Below are 18781 nucleotides of genomic sequence, written 5' to 3' on the forward strand. Positions count from 1 at the left end.
AAAAAAGAGAAGCTGAACAGATTTAATCTGTAAATTGACAAAAGCCTTATGAATTCTTTGAGCCTGACATTCATTTAAAAAAAAAAAAAACAAACACCAAAAACATATCCAGAAGCATGCCATTTAAAAAACAAACCTGTAACACATTAAATAGTACTACAATTTATTAATTTTCATTACATTTTCAAATTTGGGCAGGGCTAGAAGCTTAAGAGAGTTAAGGGGAAAGAAAGGATTTTAAGTCAAACAATGTCACAGCTAAATATAAATAAATTAAACCTTTCCTGCTAAACTCACATGTTTTCTACAATGCTGAGGCAACACGGGGTTATCAAACTGGGCTGCCTGCTTATGCTCTCACACAAATAATTTATGCAGGATCCATGTAAGTCCTGAAAATCCAGGAAACCACTCAAGCCTAACAAAGGACTAAATTCATGACACATCTGACTTTCAGACAGTGTGAACTGTGCTGGCACCTCCATAGAGCCCACAGAAACTAGGAGGACACCACAGCAAACGGGAGACCATCGAGTGAGTTCTTCAAACAAACTGTTACATGAGGGGATGAAATAACAACATATATCTCGCCTAAGCAGATGGGGTGAAATCACGCCTGTCATCTCCCAAGGTTCACAGGTGCCGGAGGAAGCTGTACAGCCCCATACTGCCACCTGTGATCACGGCTGTCTCAAAGATGTCTGGGGTTGCCTCAGTCTTTGCTGTAAATCAGACCAGCCCCATTCCAGCACTACTCAAATTGCTTGAAGAGGCCATTCAAAAGTCTGAGGATAAGCAGAGTGCCTCAACCACTCCTGTCAAGCCTTCACAGAAAGTTTCAGGGTTATCCTTGACAGACATGAGCTGGGACCCCATTTTTCTGCTGACCCTTTGTATGAACCAGTGAAGTCTCTGATGATTTATCATGACAATAACCAGTGCTACCTAGTCATTCTTTGAACAAAGTTTTCATAAAGACAAGGACAGCAAGGTTAGGGAAAAACAAATGGTTGTGGGAATGAGTAATTAACCCTTGGATTGGAGGTCCTCATTACCCAAAAGTGAAAAGTAGACTTCAACGCCTGCAAAATAGAGCTGCAAGTTGCTCTCTGCAAAGCCCACATAAAAAAATCAAAATGGATACTTTGTCCCAATAAGACAACACCTTTGCAGCTTCATTAGGGAAGCATTTTCCATTCCCCAGATTTTTAGTACCAGTCCCTGTTAGGTAAGTAGTCAGAGCAATGACACAGTGTCTGAGGAAGGCTATAGCAATCACTCTCATAGCTGATGGGGGCTCTTCTCCAAGAAGATGCATTTGAAAAGCCAGCAAGTCCCTGAAGGACAGTGTAGAAGGGCCTGCAACCATGACAGAAACCATGGTCTAGGAAGGGACCCTGCCTGTAAATACCAGCATCCAGGCATAAGTTATACATACATCTGTCCATCCCAGCTGGCACATCCAGCTTCCACCTCTGTCAATGCAGTAACACTGCATACATCCTGCCTCTGCAATGAGGGCTCATGGTTGCACTTACACCAGTTTGGGTTTTGAGTAAATGTGCCTTGATTGATACTTGATCACAAAAAAGCACAAAAACTGAACAGAGGTGGAGCATGCCCCAAAACAGGCAGGGATTAGTGCTTTATAGACAACAGGTTAAAAAATAAATTACACTGACTGAAGTAATTTGGCCATCATCCCATGCGCTGTGTTGCAAAGGCCATTAAGTCTCTGATTCAAATTATCAGGCAGCCTTTTCAGCCATCAATTACTATTAAATCACTCAACAGTTTAGCCTAGCTACAGGACAGGCATCATATAGTACACAAGAGCACCAATTATCCCAAAAGCCTATTGTCAAAGTGCAATTCGGAAGAACCTCATGCAAAGATGCTTCTGACTGCTTGGATGCAATCTGCCTCAAGTCTGTAACATCCACTAACACAGGGTATTATGTGAAGCCTCTGTGAAGATGTTTCATCAAATGCCTAACCAGAGGGCTTGCTCCAAGGGCCTGACCTAAGTAACAGTAAGTGTCAGAAGGGCACTCTCAGTTTCGGGAGCAAATGCAGCCCTGGCAGTCGCAGCAAAGCAACGCTGCACATTTTTGACTCACTGTAAAAACAGGCTAACAAATGGTGCTGGTATTTTAATTCTTTCCAGAAATAAATCACAGATGGTATCCAAGGCCACCTGCAGTCCACACTGAGAGGCATTTTCAAGGCGTACACACACAGACACACACACGCATAAAGGGCTGTATGAACACAATTTTTTTACTGCATGGAGAGTGCAATTTAACTGAATTTAAACAACCCCAGATACTGTTGATTTAAGATATATAAAAACCCAGTGGGAAGGTGTGTGGGAAAGCTTAGCAAGAAACCTGAGTCTCCCTTACAGCATTAGGGCTTTATTTCTAAAGTGGAGTGGGGAGAAAGAACAGCCTTGCTTGCTCCTTTTTTCTAGCCACTCCAGTGATGTTATGACCAATTTTATTCCCTCAGTGAGGGATATGGTACCCCCACTGCTTCCTCCTCCCTACTCCTCCATCTAGTCTGTGTTCAAGTACCAAGTATACATAAGCATAATCTCGTGATACTTCTTGATGTCACAAACCAGCATTCTCAGTTTCCATGCGGTAAGCAATGCCCTAAGCTGTATTATTTGCAAGTTCTGCAAGAACCAGACCACACATGACACAGCATCAAGTGTTTTCATACTGGTTCATCTGCCTCCTGGCTCACTCACTCTCTCAAGGCTGAGCACCAGAGCAGCTCCTCAAGCCACAAAGAAAACCAACCCAAGGGTTCCTGCTTGCTGCCCAGAGGCTCCCTTCTCTGGAAGATGCCACAAGGGAGAATGGAGGTTTCTTCATGGCAGGCTGGTCCCCTTCCTGCTCTGTTCGGACAGCATATTTGGCAGGGAAAGTCAAGGGGAGCTTGTGGCTATGAATTTGTTGATGGACACATACACAAACACACAGACACACTGCAGATATGTGCACTCTCATATACACACACCAGCACATTTATGTACATAAACTCACAGTATTACATAATGTTGGTACTTCCTGCAGGATTCTATACTATAAGGTATTACACTGATGGTAAGAGTCAGTTCACATGCTTGCCCATGCCTCCTCTGGGAAAAAGCAGCACCCCAGAGACCAGCTCCAGGTTGCCCCAAGGTGCCTGATGCTTGCAGGGCCAGCCTAGAGTGTCTCTCCCTCCCCCCTAGCCTTACTATCTGTATTTCTTTCCAGCACTTTTCCTTTTTTAGTCCCCCAATCCTGGTTCATTTCTGTGACTTTCATCCAGCAAAAATCAGTTATGAAGAAATAATTCAGTTATGATTCAACCATTTTTTATCATTTGATGGTCACAATATCTGTCTTTACACAAAGATAACTCTTTCTCCCCCACTGTTAACTTAAACACAATACTCTACTGATATCTTTTAATTAAGGACAAATCTATATGGTTTTATATCCAAAAGTGCAAACATGAATTTTTAGGTGTTGACCTTTTGCCAGACACAGAAATGTAGCTTGAATAGCACAGAACTATTATTAGCACGTTTATTCACCCAACTCCAGCAAGAAACCCAGCAACCTCCTTCAGTCTCACCTGCTGTTGCTTACATCGATCTGCCATTCATGGGAAGCACAGCCCTGGCAACAAACTCAGAGATAGATGGTAGGACAGAGCTGCTTTGGGAATTAGAATTTTGAATGAGTGCAATTGTAGCAGAGAGGGTGAATTTTTTTTCCCTCTACATTGTTAAAAGGGTTATTAAAGACATAACAAATGTTCATCAAATGCATTTTAAGGCTCTGCTGTTATTCTCTCTCTGCATGTCGGCTCATGTGCTTTCCTGAGGAGTGATAAAACAGTCTCAACAGCAACATCAAGCACACAAGGCTGGGGAGAAGCAGGACAAAAGCTTGGCAACTATCAACAACAGCAAAAACATCTTCATTAGAACATCGGAGTTGTTTGTATTTGTGTGAGCTTGCACAATCATATAGTCTCACTCACAAACACAAGAGTCATGAGACAAGTTTTATTTCTGATAAGACCAGCACCGTTTGATCTCTGGGAGCAGGGGTCTCCGAAAATCCTAGCAACAGCCACAAATTTGCAGCAGAAGCATCAGCAAAAATGTTAAGGACAGCTTGCAGAGTAGCCATGGTCAACTTGCTTCTCAGATGGAGTATTTCTCGCCTTTACTTTTTGCAGGAAAAAAAAACAGAAGTACCTCCCAGGGTCACTACCATATGTCAGGCAAACCAGCGAAGCAATCTAATCCAGCAGTGTGTTTTTCTTGTTTTACTGAAGGTAAACTGAAAGGTTTATAACCCACTGCTACAACTACAGAACACCAGCTGTTCATCAGGTCTGCTTACAGGTAACTCATCTTGCATCTCCAAGGGGCTCTGCTTCCATTCCCCTTCTAGGAACCCAATGTTCAGGAGCAGCTTTTCTTACATACACAGAATTTTTTTTCTTTTCATTCTCCCTGTCTCCAGTTCAAGTGTCGTTCTCCATTTTTGCATTTAATTTCAGTTTTCACTTCCCCTGCTCTTGGACATGATTAGATTACCTAAGCCTAAATCAGGGTGTTGTGTCACTGGCCCCTGGGCTGGGGTGAGGCATGGGTTTTTTGACAGGCCACCTGCAATGGCATCAACAGGTGGTTATCGGGATCAATTGCCGAATTTGCCTTGGAAACCTGCCCTGCAGTTTCACCATCAGAGAAACCACTTTCTTCTCTCCTCCACCATTTATCTGCTCTGAAGTTAACAGAGATACACCAACACATGCCAGCAGAGGATCCCGCCTGCTTCTGAAAGCGGGAATGGGAGCAAGCGATTAAAGCACCGGGGATCAACTTTGCCAGGATTTAGTCTCAATTGCTGTTATTTCACTACACAACCTGTGTGCACTTCAACATCCTTTGACACAGCTATAGCTACAACATCACCTGCCTCCTTCACAGGAGTGATGGGTTGCTTCACTAAATAGCTACATGGCAACCGACACTTCTGGCAGGGAAGCAGCACGTAGAAACGCACTGTTACGTTGGTGGAATGGTAATTGTGAGCGGTTCAAGCAGCCGAGTGCGGACTGACAGGATCACTTTTGTTTAGCAAACAGTTAGACTCATTCACCGGAGATCAAGCAGACCTACATTGTAATTTGGCAACAAGCTTTAGAAGTGAGCTGGAATGATGGATGAGCCATTATCCATGTGCCTCAGACAGAGCCAGTACAGGGTGATGCTGCTCTCCCTCTCCTACCTCCCAGGAGCTCCCTCCCGGGTGGCGGTGGCAGCAGTCCGTGTTCCTTATTGACTCCATTTCCTTATTAATTCCCTTATTGATCTGCTCACTGTGCACTAGGCAGATACGATATTTTGATCTCCCATACTTCTGATGGTGCTGCCACTGGACTGCAAAGCCTTTTGAGTAGCTTGTGTTTTCTGTAGTCTGGGCAGTGTGGATCCACCCAGAGAGCAGACACCCAGTAAGGGGTACCTGGGGGAAATCAGAGAAGCTGCTTGTGTTAGCACCCGAGCTACTGGTCTACCTACTCCTTGATGAGGAAATTCATGGAGTAGTGCTTCAATTTCCCAGCTGTTCTTCCATTTTCAGATCAGGCCAGTGGCCAAAAATACACTGAACTATCAAAATCTGGTCAGGATATTACAGCTACTACTTCCTTCTCTCTAATTGTAGAGTAATTGGTCTACAATCAGAACAGCAATTGCACAGCTGGAGTCTGTGAGGATGGGTAAATAGCTTGGACATGAAATCTAATTTTATCTGTGATACCTGTCTAGGGTCTTCCACTATATCCAGAATTATGTTGCCTGTCCCACATCCATCACCACCTTCACTGCTTCAACGCAGCCATCATGCGTAGGCACATAGCAGAGGCTGCAAGGCCTACACACAACCCCAAGTATTTCAGAAGGGGTATGTCTGAGGGGAAAACACGGAATGTAATTCTCAACGGGAGAACACACTACACTTTTTATTTACACTGTTTTATTCTTATTATACTGGGCCCAAATAATTTCCCTGTGACTGTGGTGGGAAGATGGGGAAAAAGTAAGGAAAGCATAAGTTCAGAGAGATGATGAGGTGGTGGGACCAAGTAATGCAGCTTCCCAATGATGAAGCCAACAAGAGACTCCCAACTCCTGATCTGCACCACCAGGTCAGATAGCAATGCGCAAGGTGGGGACAGGGGCTTGCTTTTCAAAAGTGCCAACTAATCCTGAAATTACTGAAGCAAGTGGAGCATTAGCACCAGTACCACTGAGACACCGAGTACCTAGAGAAGAGCATGGTTTGTTCCGTGTGGCTCCAAACCCCGACAAGGCTTCAGATGCTCTATAAACAGTAAAATCAGCACAAACTATGCTATCTAATAAAGTTGAGGAAGTGTTTGCAATCATCTCTCAAAACAGACTCTTTCATAATTAAAATACTGCAGAGCAGAAGACAGCATTATAATTATAATAAATGGGTGCTGCTACATTAGAGAAGAGCAAAATCTTTTGTCAGCAAATCCCATTTACACAAGCAGAGGCAATGTTGGTAGGAGCAGTTATGTTACTCCGTGTACTAGCATTTTCACTGCAGGACTCGGATAACTTTTGTTAGTCCCTCTTCTTTTTAACTTGCAGTGGGCTTTTCTGGTAAGTTGGAGAAGGTTCAGAGACTAGCTACTGGAATGACTGGAGGACTGCAAAAACTCGCATAACACTGAAAACACCAGCAGCTACATCAATGGGTTGTATCAAGCAGCAGGTTAAGGGAAGAGATGATGACTGTATGGAAAACAGACTTTTGGTAACGGGATCTTCAGTGTGGCAAAAGTGTAAACAAATCCAATGACTGGAAGCTGACATCAAACAAATCAGACTAAAAATAAAGGAGGACGTTTTCAATAGCCACAGTAATTAACCTTCAGCATGATTTATTGATGATTGTGCTGGATTTTCCATTCCTGGAAACATTAAAAAAATAGGATAGAGGTTTTTCTAAATTACTTCTTAAATGCCCAGCACGGTAAAACAGAACAGGATGCTGCCCAGAAAAGCTAAAAATCACCTTCACGGAGGTTCAGTCCCTCCTCAGTGACAATGAACTCCTGTCCTCCCAGCTTAACCTGGGTGGGTTAGGAGCCCTTGGAGGGCCATTGGTATAACCCTGTCAGCTGGCCAGAAGACAAAACATAAATGTAATTTCTGGAGTTTTCTGCCACACCATGTGTCAGGAATGAACTCTTCTTGCACCTCCTGACATGCCCTATGGAGATAAGCTCTGTCCTTCCTCTCCATCAGAGCCATTCTTCACATTGTCTGTCCTTCCCACATATGCTTTTAATCCCCAAGACATTAGCTGGACCCTCCATGTTTGCTTTCCCTTGCCACCCCCCCACCCCCACCCTTTTCCCTGCACTCATTCCCCTGAGGGGCTTGTCCCTTCTTCCAAGCCCCCAGCACCAGAAAGGAGAGGTTTTGGATACTGGGGTAACCTGCCGGCTGCACCGAGAGCTGCCTGGGCAGCGGGGAGCAGCCGAGGCCCCAGCTGAGCTGTGCTAACTGCACTGGCAGGACCGGCGAGCGGAGGGATGCTGCTCGCAGGGAGCAACCCCATCCTCACATGGTTGGGAGGGTCCTTCACAGATACCGGAGGAGATTTCCAACATTACAGCCCAACCCTGGGCCCAGATTTACCATGCATCCACGGGTAAGGCAATTCACCCTCCTGCTTCAGCTTCCCCCTGTACAGAACCGCAGTAATGACATTTACCCTGTTACTGCACAGAAGCATTTTCAGGATCAATTAGTTTAGTGTTCATGCAAAGCTCTGTGGACAGAAGCCTCAATACAAGTAGTAAGTACTATTATTATTACTGCACTTCAGATAGCTACAGCACCGGCATTTTCCAGGCATGCACCATTAACAATTTACTAAGATAAATGGCCCAGGAACCTGAAAATGCCTTTATGACAACTACCTCCTGCTTACCAGCATACATTCCGCTGTGTAAATGACACCTCATTGCTCAGTGTGTAGCTATGGTAACATTTCTATCTCATATATTGAAGTGTACACACACACACACGCACACACGTGGAGCTGGAGGGAAGCCAGGCTACCTCATTTAATGACATGCAAACACCAAGCCAGGGAACCTGCGCAACCTCGGAAAGCTGAGCTGCCCCTGGGAGCCAGAGGTGAGGAGCGGGCAACCCACCCCATGCCCGGCAGGGAAGGGCTGCACTAACGGCAGGCTGCACCACACAGCCAGAGCCCCATCGGGCCCTCCAGGAACTTACTTGAGAGCAGTTTTGTAGTGGTAGATTGCCTCAATGTTACGGCCCTGGTCTTTCAGAAAATTGGCGTAGTTGTAGTGCACCTTGGCATTGTGGGGCAGGGTCTTCACTCCTGAGCTGCAAAGAAGAACAGAAGTAGGGTGGTGTTAGTGGCCAGGTTATGCCACCTTCCGCAAGGTCCACCTTCTTCTCTCGGTCCGTTTTTCTGAAAATTTTGCTCAGATTTTGAGCTCCTTGTCACCTTCTGCACAATTGTGACAATACAACTCTTGTTACAACCCCAAATTTGTGCCATGCACTGGTATTTCACGTGCCCTGGGCGGACATAAATATGTGGCAGCAATTCAGCTCATCCTGACCGCTGTCACTGCATGCATCTCTAGCACTAACACTGCAACACTCCCTGTGGCTAGATGCTGTTGGATTTCAAAATCTGAATTATTAAATTGAAAGACCCTAAAAAGTCTAATATTTAGAGGGAAAGCAAGTAGTACTTTCTGTAATATAGCCATAACAGGTTAATAGAGCCATAACAGGTTCCATGCTTAAATTTGAGTGTCATGAAGCGCCTTATGAAAATCTTGATTTAAATCTGTCAGCTGCAGGTACCAGAAAGAAGGTATCTTTTCCATATGCACCAGCCACTAGAGGGGATGCCGATCATACTGAGCACCAAGCCAGCACGTACGCACTGCTTAGTGCGGAGCAGAGTATGGCCAGGAGGTGAGGGCTAATAGGACTCTCGCCCCTAGCTGGCAAGTCATACACTCTGGTGTTATAACACACGGCTGAGGACACGTGGCTCCACAGCTAGTCCATCCTTCCCCTTCATCTCCCCTGCAACGTATAGATTGGACTCAACATTTGGAATTAATAATGAGGGCACGAAGACAAAAGGAGAAGAGCAAGCAAGCATATGCTTATTTACTTAATTGAGAGCACAGAAAGCAAGGTACACCTTGCACAGCTAGAGGAAATGCCATTTCAAGGTTAAAGAGAGAAAGAAATCACAGGAGCACGTACACCATGGAAACATTTCCCCTGCAAGAATCCAGAGAAGTCGGTACTCCGTTTAATGGGGGAATCCTTTCCAGCACATAAATAGGGGCTCTCTGAGGTAATGGGAAATAAGGATGGATGAATCTGTTCATGTAAAAGCAGACAAAGCACTGTTTCTTGCCCATAAGCAGATTCCTGCCAGCTGCTTTCTTTTCTTCCCCCATCATCTGACTCTCCTACCTCAGGTAGGAAAAGCAAGGATTAGGAAAATCCCAAGTCTTGTTGCTTTGCCTTGTCTGCCTCTTGTGTTTAACTCTGGTGGACATGGAAGTTAATCATAACAAGATGGGGTCACACACAGCCCCTACAGTAGGGTGCACACCCTCTCCCATGGGGAGAATGCACCCACAGCTGCAGAAACCCTTTGTCAGGGATTTAGCTGTAAAACAGCACTGGAGAATTGTAGTGGCAAATATGATATCTTTTTGGTTATCTGCAGCCAGTGGTATCAAGCATCGCTAATGCCTACTTGTGAAAGCTTCCAAAGCTTCGCCCACGGCTGCCTCACAGAGTTCAGCACAACACAGCCATGGTTTGCCTACTGAAATTAAAAATACACCTTGCATTTGGCTTCCTAATCATCAGGTATTTCCAAATTACTTACTGGGAGCACTACAGGAATAAGACATTTTGTGACTAATCGCTGAATTAAATCAGTTAATTGATGCTATTCTTAAGAGAATGATTTTCTATATTAGTTTTCACAAAGATATACTGCACCAGCAGCAAGTAATGTGTGACTGCTATGGCTGTGTTAATTTCCATTGGCCTTGGGAGCTATTAACTACACACTTACAACCTCTGGGCATTACTGGAATATTAATTCTTATACAGAGAGGGTTTCATTACATCAGCACCAGCGTTACAGGCAAAGACACGGACAAGCACTCAAAACTGATGCTCTCTCAGTGCTACGTGAATGAATTGCTGGCTCGGCTACAGCCCCTGCTGAAACAGAGCAAACTGAGTTACGGTGAGGAGTACATTACATATGCACAAGTATTTCAGTTCTAATGAGATACGGTTTTAACAGTAAGATGCATATGTTTAAATATTTTAATTCTGGACTGTTTCCCTTTAAATAGAATTTATTATTAATCCTGCTGGTCCCATTTATTAAAACATTACTAATAAAGCTTCTTTCATCTGCATGTTTCTGCTGGAGGTGGGGGTGACATAGGAAAGGCAGAGATCGGTTTGGGTTCTTACGACAACGCTCGCAGTCCCTGACCTATTTATTCTCCTCGCACGGGTGGGGAGGGGGGTGTTTCATTTTGCAAATGCACGTAGCAATGACTGAGGCTGCCTGGAGTCTCTGTGCGGTGGGAGGTAGTAGCAGACACAGTGCTGGATGCGGAGGAGATTTTTTTAGGAGAGTTTAGGCAAACACTCCTGCTAATTAATTCTTGATCAGCTGAGAATGCCGTTTGCTTGTTGACAGAGGAAACAATAATGTCCATAATGAAAGCCAAGCAGGAAAGGGTGGAGTATAAATAACAAAGCAGAACACAATGTTTTTCCATTTCTGCTTCCCGCAAGCCCCCAGTCTCTCACAATTTCAATCTAATTTTCCAACGTGCTTTTCCAAACTCTCCTATTTCCCCTCTTCCCCAGCCCAGCACCCATAAACCGTTCTGAAAACCTATGGCACTGATCTGGCTCCAGCCAGAAACAAGCCCGTCGAGATCGGACGTCACTTCTCCAGAGGATTTCCTTCCCTTTTGACTTCTACGACAGCAGTAAGCGACATAATTGGAAACTAAACAATAGGCAAACCCTTTTACATAACACTTCCTCTCCATGGAAAGGCAAAAGCCTATTAGCTGTAAATCAGAGAAATAAAATACTACTGGTGTTTTCCAACCTCAAATACCAGCATTACCCAAATCCCACTTCAGTTAGGAGAAGTCTCCTGTGATCCCCTCTTGTTTTCCTAAGTACATGTTCTGCTCTGCAAAGTGACCGGGTGCAGGGCAGAGGCTTCATTGATTTTCTGTGATTTCCGCATGAAAAGTGCTCAGTTTACAAGGAAATGAGGCCAATCCTGCCTCAGCAGCAGCCCTGGGTCTCCTCTGCTTTGGGAATCGTTATCATCAAATAAAGGTTCTCCACAGCAAATTATTCTCTGGATGACACAAACAACCACTTTCCTTGGCCTCCTACCTTGTATTGATTTCACAGATATCAATGTTGGGCCATATTAAACTGTTCTACAGAAGATGCACAAAATGCAATAGGACTTACTCTCCTCAGATGAGCTAGTTTTCAGAATTAACAAAATAACACAGCAGTAAATGCCACCTTTGGGGCTGGGCTGGTTTTTGCAAATTAATGAAATCAGCAAACCTGGCTTGGGAGGGAAAACTGCTGACTAAAAAGTACCGCTTTTATACAGTTCCTTTGCTGGTTATAACTGCGTTTCCAGGCACTGTCACAAACGTGGGCATTGCATGCAGATGCTTTCCAGGAGCAACAGGAAACATGGCAGCTTGACAAAACTTGAAAAAGTCAGTACAGCGGATGCAGAGGTTAGCCCACAGCCCTCACCTCCCTCTCCCTGGCTTCAGACATTAACACTGATCACGGTTGGAGCCTGCGGAGCCTGTCCTCCTAGCCTGTGCATTCACTCTATAGGGTAGTTCCTTAAATACTTAACGAATAAGCCCTCCCTGCCCACCTGCCAATACAGTAAGACAAACTGCTTAGGGCTTCTAGAGACCTGTTGGAATAATATGCCTCAAATATCTAGATCTCTATATACTTGGCCACTTCTTATACTTGTGGTTCATTTACTTCTCATTTAGTCCTTGCACATATGCTTGTGCACCTATGTGTTGATGCGTCATTTCCTCAGACAGCAGCATCCTCCTGCTCCTTTCAGCCAGGACTCGGCAGGATTTCTGCATCCAGAAAACTTGGCCCCTGGGCTGGAGACTGAGAGTCAGGATGTCCCAGAGATGGCAACAGTGCTGCCACACAATGTCAAAGCGGGGTAAGCCTTGAGAACAGGACAAAATGGGGTACAAGCACAAAATTGACAACACGCTGAGTATATAAACGTCTCCTGGACCAGCACAGAAAAGGCATGTATAACAGAACAGGCCTCAGCCAAGGGAATCGAGACATACCAACCCTGAAGAAACACATACAAGCAAATGGAGGAATAGAAAGTAGAGCTGAAGGCAAAAAAAGTAAAAGGAGGGAAAAAGCAGTAATTAATTAAAGCAGCAACTGGAGAAAGAAGAATGAAGAACTAGGAATGGGAATAAAGATTCTCTCAGCACATACTTCTTAAAAAAAAAATTCAACACACACAGAGACTACCAAGTAGGTTGACTTATGTCTCCTTTCCCACATCTATAGATTTGCTCTGTTTCCTTATTATTTTCCCTTATACTTCTTTAGTGTTCCTTATCTCCTCCTCCTGCTCTGTCCTTTCTAATTTACTACTGTTGCACATGCTGCCATTCACTACTTCTTCCTCTCCTCAGCCTATATATAGCCTCCTCCTTCTGCCCCAAAAAGATGATCTCCCACTCCTGGGATGACATTATCTTCTTGCTATACTGTTCTTCTTTTGCATTTCCTTCCCAACAAGAAAAGTCCTACCATATTACAGACTCACAAGAGATGTATAACACCTATCAAAAAAGATCTTAAAAGGACAACAAGGTGGCCAATATAGTTAAACAGCATAGTAAAAAAGGCTACAAGAAATGAAAAACATCCTTTAAAGAGTGACCGCAACAGCTACAGAAGGAAAAAGGAAAAGAGTATAAACCTCAGTAAGTTAAAGATAAAACATAATTAGGCAGACCAAAAGAGATTTAAGGAAAAACTTGCTAAAGCCATCAAAGCTAATAATGGAATACATCAGATAGAGGAAACCTGACAAAGATCCCCTAAGGCAAATAGATGATGGAGGTCTAAAAGTAGTGCTCAAAGAAGAAAAGGCCACGGCAGAAAAGCTAAATGGATTATCTGCACCAGTGCTCACTACAGGGGAACTGAAGGAGGTTGCCACATGGGAGCTTTTCCTTACAGGGGCAAGTCCGAAGCACTGTCTCAAACTGAAGTGGCAGTAAAAGAAGCTTTAAAACAAATCAACACCAAGAACAGTTACAAATCCATTGAGCCTGGTAGTATGCATCAAACCAAATGTGAAGCTACTATTAGCTGTGGATGTACCTATCATTTAAGTGATGCTGGCACTAGAGAAATGGGAGGTGATGAACATGACCTCATTTGGCTCCAGGGGAGGGATGTGGGGGGCAACAGACCAGCAAGTCTGATTTCCACTCCAGGTAATCTGGGGAAAACCATAATAAAGACCAGTTCTAGCAAACTTCTGAATAACTACAAGCCAACAGAGAATAATTAACCTTGTATTTTGCAGAACGAAGTTAGTAGGGCAGATCTGTTGTTCTTTGATAGACTCAACAGGCACATGGTACCAAAACTATGGAAAGCTTTTATGAAAATCCAAATATAGCCCAGTCAGAATCACGTACATCAAATGTTGTGCACTTAAATGTTCAAAAAGGCTTTTGATAAAATCCATCACTAAAGACTTACAATTTCTTAAAGGCATGGAATAAAAAGGAAGGTCCTCTCCTGAATCAATACTTAGTTGAAAGACAGCAAGCAAAGAGCACTGAGTATGTGAACAGTTTTTACAATTGGAGAGACTGAAAGCAGGGTTCCCAAGAGACATGCAGTGGCATCTGAGCTGCTTCATATGTTCACAAAAGATCTTGAAAAGGGAGCAAACAGGGAGACGTGATTGCTGATGACACCAATGTGAATCACACTGCAGGAATTAAAGCTAACTACAAATTGTTGCAGAAGGATCTCATGGTATTGAAGGCTGAGCAAGAAGATGGCAGATGAAATATAATTCTGGTACAGGCACAAGTATCAGAGAGTGTGTACAGAGGGTCTGCATAAATCTGTGCACAGACTGATGTCTATAAATTGGACACTTCTACTCACAATAGGTATCTTGGAGTTTGTGTGGACAGTGATGTGAAAATATCACCCAGTGCTTAGGAGAGGTCACAAAAGTCAAGTGGAAGATCAGGAATTAGTAGGATAGGAGGACAAAAACCAGAAAGCAGTCCTACGTTCCTGTGTTGCACATATCTCTTGAAAGATGATTCTGGCCTCTTTCTCAAAAGGACAGATTAGAGTTTGAAGGTATCCAGAGAAGACTGACAAGCAGGATCAGAAATGCAGAACAGCTTCCATGTGAGGAGACTTCAAACAAGTAGATTCCAGCATGAAAAAGAGACAGCCTTGGGGGAGGGCATGGGGGTAAAGGCATTGAAGGCAGAGGACAAGTGATGAGTTGATGGTTACTTACTACTCATCCAGCACACCAGAACTAGGGGACACCAAACAAGGTGATCAGACAGAAGGCTCACAGCACACAGAAGGGAAATCTTAGTGTGCACACTGTATAATTTAACAACAGAGCCCAGTGCACAGGATGCTGTAGAAGCCAAAACTATAAATAGATTTGAAAAAGCAGTCAGAGACATTAATGGAAGAAAAGTCCATCAGTGGCTGTTAAAAGCAAAAAAAAAAAAAGCAAATAACTCCTGACTCAGGAAGTCTTTAAACTGCAGATTACTGCAAGCTGGGAAAGGACTGGAGAAAAGCATCACTGTTGCTGGCCCTGTTCTTACATTGCTTTTCCAGGCATCTGTTGTTGATTGCCCTCAGAGGCAGGCCACGATATGAGGTGACCCAGCAGGAGCACACCTACATTCTTGCCTTCTCCTCAAAAGCCCAGGGCAGATCTCTCTCCTGGAATTGTCCCCAAAAGACCTGAGCTGAAGAACAAGCCAGCTCAACCCAAGCCACTGAACCCGGGGTACCACCCTGGGCAAGACCAAATCCCTACCTTGAGGCAAGGTGTATTAGCTCCAGCTCAGTGCTGCATGGAAGCAGTGGCATGGTTTCTGAATTTGAGCTGGCTTGTAGATGGTCACCCTGCTTTGAACGGAGGTAGGATGGACAGAAGTCCATTTGTGTCCAACTAAGCAGATCTAACCTTATCCTTCTCTTCTGTGACAGACCCCCTGGCACCCCATATCATCCTAAGAGTGCTTCTTAGTAAGTAGGAGATGTCCTCCTGTCATCCGCTCCAGTTCGACTTCATCGTTCTTAAACACAGGTGACCACAACTGTATGCAACGCAACACCAGATGATGCCTGCAACTCAGCATATGGAATTGCTATCTTCCTACCCCCTTTCCAACAAGAGTCGTCCAACTTGGAAAAGCATCCAGCTTTCCTCCGAATGGCCACTGTTAGCCAGAAAGATTTCGACTGGATGTGCGCTTCACGGGGATCGCTGTGCAAGCCCAGACCAGTCACCATGGCTGCTCTTGTTTGAACAGCAAACAGCATTTCAGGGAGACAGGCAATGAATCACATTGGAGCAAAGAAAGCCCTATTCCAGATTTGTCTGAAACAAATGCCACTAACAGAGCTCCAACCACTTCAATAGTGTTTCCTGAAGACCAAAGGGTACACATAAAAAATTTCATACTCTTTAGTGCTGCGTAAATTAAACTTTGCTCTGGCCAATAAGTTAGAAAATAAAGCTAAGCAACCCGTGTGCAGATCACCTGTGTTTCTGCAATTACTACACAATTAGACAACTGCTGAAAGCAGCTGGAGGCAAATGCAATACATTTGCTAGCAAAACACAAAATGAAACAGTCTGTTTCAGTGCAAAAATTATATAAATGAGGTTGTAAAGAGAGCTGTTTGGCAAAGAGTAATCAAATAAAATGAAATATGGTACATTAAGTTTGGCACTTCATGGCATTTCATTTTTGTCATTAAGAACATCACTAAAGAAAATTCAATCTATTCAATAGTGTGACTGCGGTGTTCTGGAGGATTGCAACGAACTTTTGCTATGTCTTTAAAAAGGAAAGTGTTACATTATTGGTAAATCTACAGAATGGAAGTTATTTAAAAACAGCGTATCTTAAAAATGCAATTGCCAGAACCAAAGTTTGTGCATAAGCATATAAAGTGCTGACCAGTTTTTGCACACTTGCCAGAAAAGAGAAAGTAGGTGTTATTTTGTAATAATCAAAATGTTAATCACAGCAATACATCAATAGCAAGACTTGTGCTAAAGAAAAATACTCCGTGTAACAGACTTATTTTAAACAATACAAAAATGCAAGTATTCTTCTGTGGTCACTCATACCTGAAAAGGGATTCTCTTGACAGCCAGATTTCGTTCTGTTTCACGGTCTTCCAAGAGAAGAGCAGCAGCAGCAAAGCAAAGAGGGTCAGAATAGTAATCCTCCACTTACTCAACCATGTAGACAGCTTTTTCAGACCGTGGACAAAAAGGATGCAGTACCCCATACTGCAAAACAAAACAAACAAAAAAAAAAAAAGGAAAATGAGAAGATACCAAAAGTTATATTCCAGTACTCTGGTTTATATGCAAGACCATTCAGTATTGCACTTATTACACAATTGCAGGGTTTTTTGGACTAATTATATTTGCTGGGCTAGCAAACTCAATTCAACAGCAGTTTTCCTCAAGTCACTACACAATTTCCAAATTAATCTAAATGACAGACCCGGATGCCAGAAATACAGTAGCATACATAATACCACCCAGCATAATGGTAGCTTACACCAGCCTGCGGAAGACAGCTGCTTTCCTGAACAGCAAGCTAAGAAAGCATCATGTAATAACAGTAATACTGAGTACTAATGGAGCAGCGTGGAAGTGAAAAGCATTTTAACACAGGGAAGTTTCTAAACAACCCCAGTGGTGGCCGCTATTAGTTCTAGTTTACAAATTGTGAAGCTGAGGCAGGAGAGTGAATATCGTAGCCAACGCCACAACAGAAGCGGATGGCAGAGGCCACGTCAAAAGGCAGGAGTCCCTGTCCGGATCTTGCACATCTACATTAGGGCCAGCCTGTCCCTTCTAGTGCCCAGTCCAGAACAGCTGAAATGTGCTAGCAGACCTTCCTCACTGCCCTCCCATGAACCACACATGGTATTCTCCAGCACCCAGCCTCTGGCACATTCATGACTCTCCACACATAATTACTGAGGCATTTTCTGTGAAGCAAACCACATTTTGAACTGAAGTCTTATTCCTGTATAACTTTAAATCAATTCAATAATTATCTACTTTAATTCAAGTGACATGTGAATTCTTCCAATGATACCTCTCTGAGTTGGAAACGGAGTGCTTTCAGTTGCTTACTTAGTACACTGCTAATTCTACTTGGCATTTTTTAAAAGGAATTTCAATTCCTATTGCTCAAGGAATTTCATTAGCTTATCTATAACTCTTCAATGCAGTTACTTGGCACCTGACTTAGTTTTAGACTTAAAAGCTATCTTAGTCCAGGCAGCACCCCCTGAAGAAAAAAGGGAGTAGAATGACCCGGAATAACACTTGGGAACCACCAATCATATGGACAAAAAATCAGCCTTCCCCAGACACTGGCACACCTTGAACCCCAGCTGAACCCCACACTTGAACACAGGCAGGCTGGAGGCAGGCAGCTCATTGCACCTGCCCAGGCTCCAGCCGGAGATCTACAGGCTTTCCTGGTGTGTACCGAGGCGTCTGAGTCACTTCCCGGTGAGACCGCTACAAGGCGAGAAAAACTAAGGACACAATTCCCCTGTCAGAGGTGACCTTGGAGGCAAGCACACAATATGGCAAAAGTCAATCTGGAAATCAGAAAATGAAAAATGTCCCCTCTTCAAGGAGCTGTGAGCGTGCTTTTTGGCACAGCTTCTCTGCCCTCTTGGAGGGCTGGGCACATTGCTATTGCTTGGGCTTCCTGAGGAAGAGGGACAATAATCCTTGCTTTGTCCGAGGAAAAAAAGTGCCTCTGTTGTATGTACTGATCAGCACCAGGCAGTGGTGCTGTCTCTGTCACAGTACAGGTGCTGTGTAGGACACAGAGGCATAGACATAGAGGACCAATGCAGAGACAACATCAGATCCAGCGATCATCGTTGTTTTAGAGTTCTTCCATTCCTCAGGACTGGGTATCAGTATTTTTTTTTTTACTTAACTATGCTTGCATTCTGCTGAAACACATTTCTTATGTCACTTGCACTGTTTTTTTTCCATGAATTCTTTTGCACACATATGTTTATTGCACCTACATTAACTGCAAGCAGACATTTAGAGCTACAAACTGAGATGCTGGTGCCAAACAATCCAGCCTTTATAGCTATTGAACCCTACTTTAAAACCTCTGAAAAGCTAATCTTGGTAATAAGCCCCCCCTTTCCAATAAGAAATGCCTCAAAAACCTGCAGACGGTTTTCATTCTGTTATTTTGCCTTTCA

The 18781-nt window shown here is 43.8% G+C and overlaps 1 protein-coding gene across 2 annotated transcripts in view; it reads right to left on the reverse strand.

The window, feature by feature from the left end:
• TMTC1 (transmembrane O-mannosyltransferase targeting cadherins 1) overlaps positions 1-18781 on the reverse strand; it is a 185248-nt gene that overhangs the window by 32441 nt on the left and 134026 nt on the right. For both annotated transcript variants that reach the window (XM_074826225.1, XM_074826224.1), the window contains 2 exons: positions 16650-16814; positions 8363-8476 (listed from right to left, as the gene is read on the reverse strand). In XM_074826225.1, coding sequence (XP_074682326.1) covers positions 8363-8476; positions 16650-16814 — 279 coding nt within the window. The remainder of the gene's footprint in view (positions 1-8362; positions 8477-16649; positions 16815-18781) is intronic.

Source organism: Strix aluco, chromosome 5 (assembly GCF_031877795.1).
Source record: "Strix aluco isolate bStrAlu1 chromosome 5, bStrAlu1.hap1, whole genome shotgun sequence".
Lineage (NCBI taxonomy): Eukaryota > Metazoa > Chordata > Aves > Strigiformes > Strigidae > Strix > Strix aluco.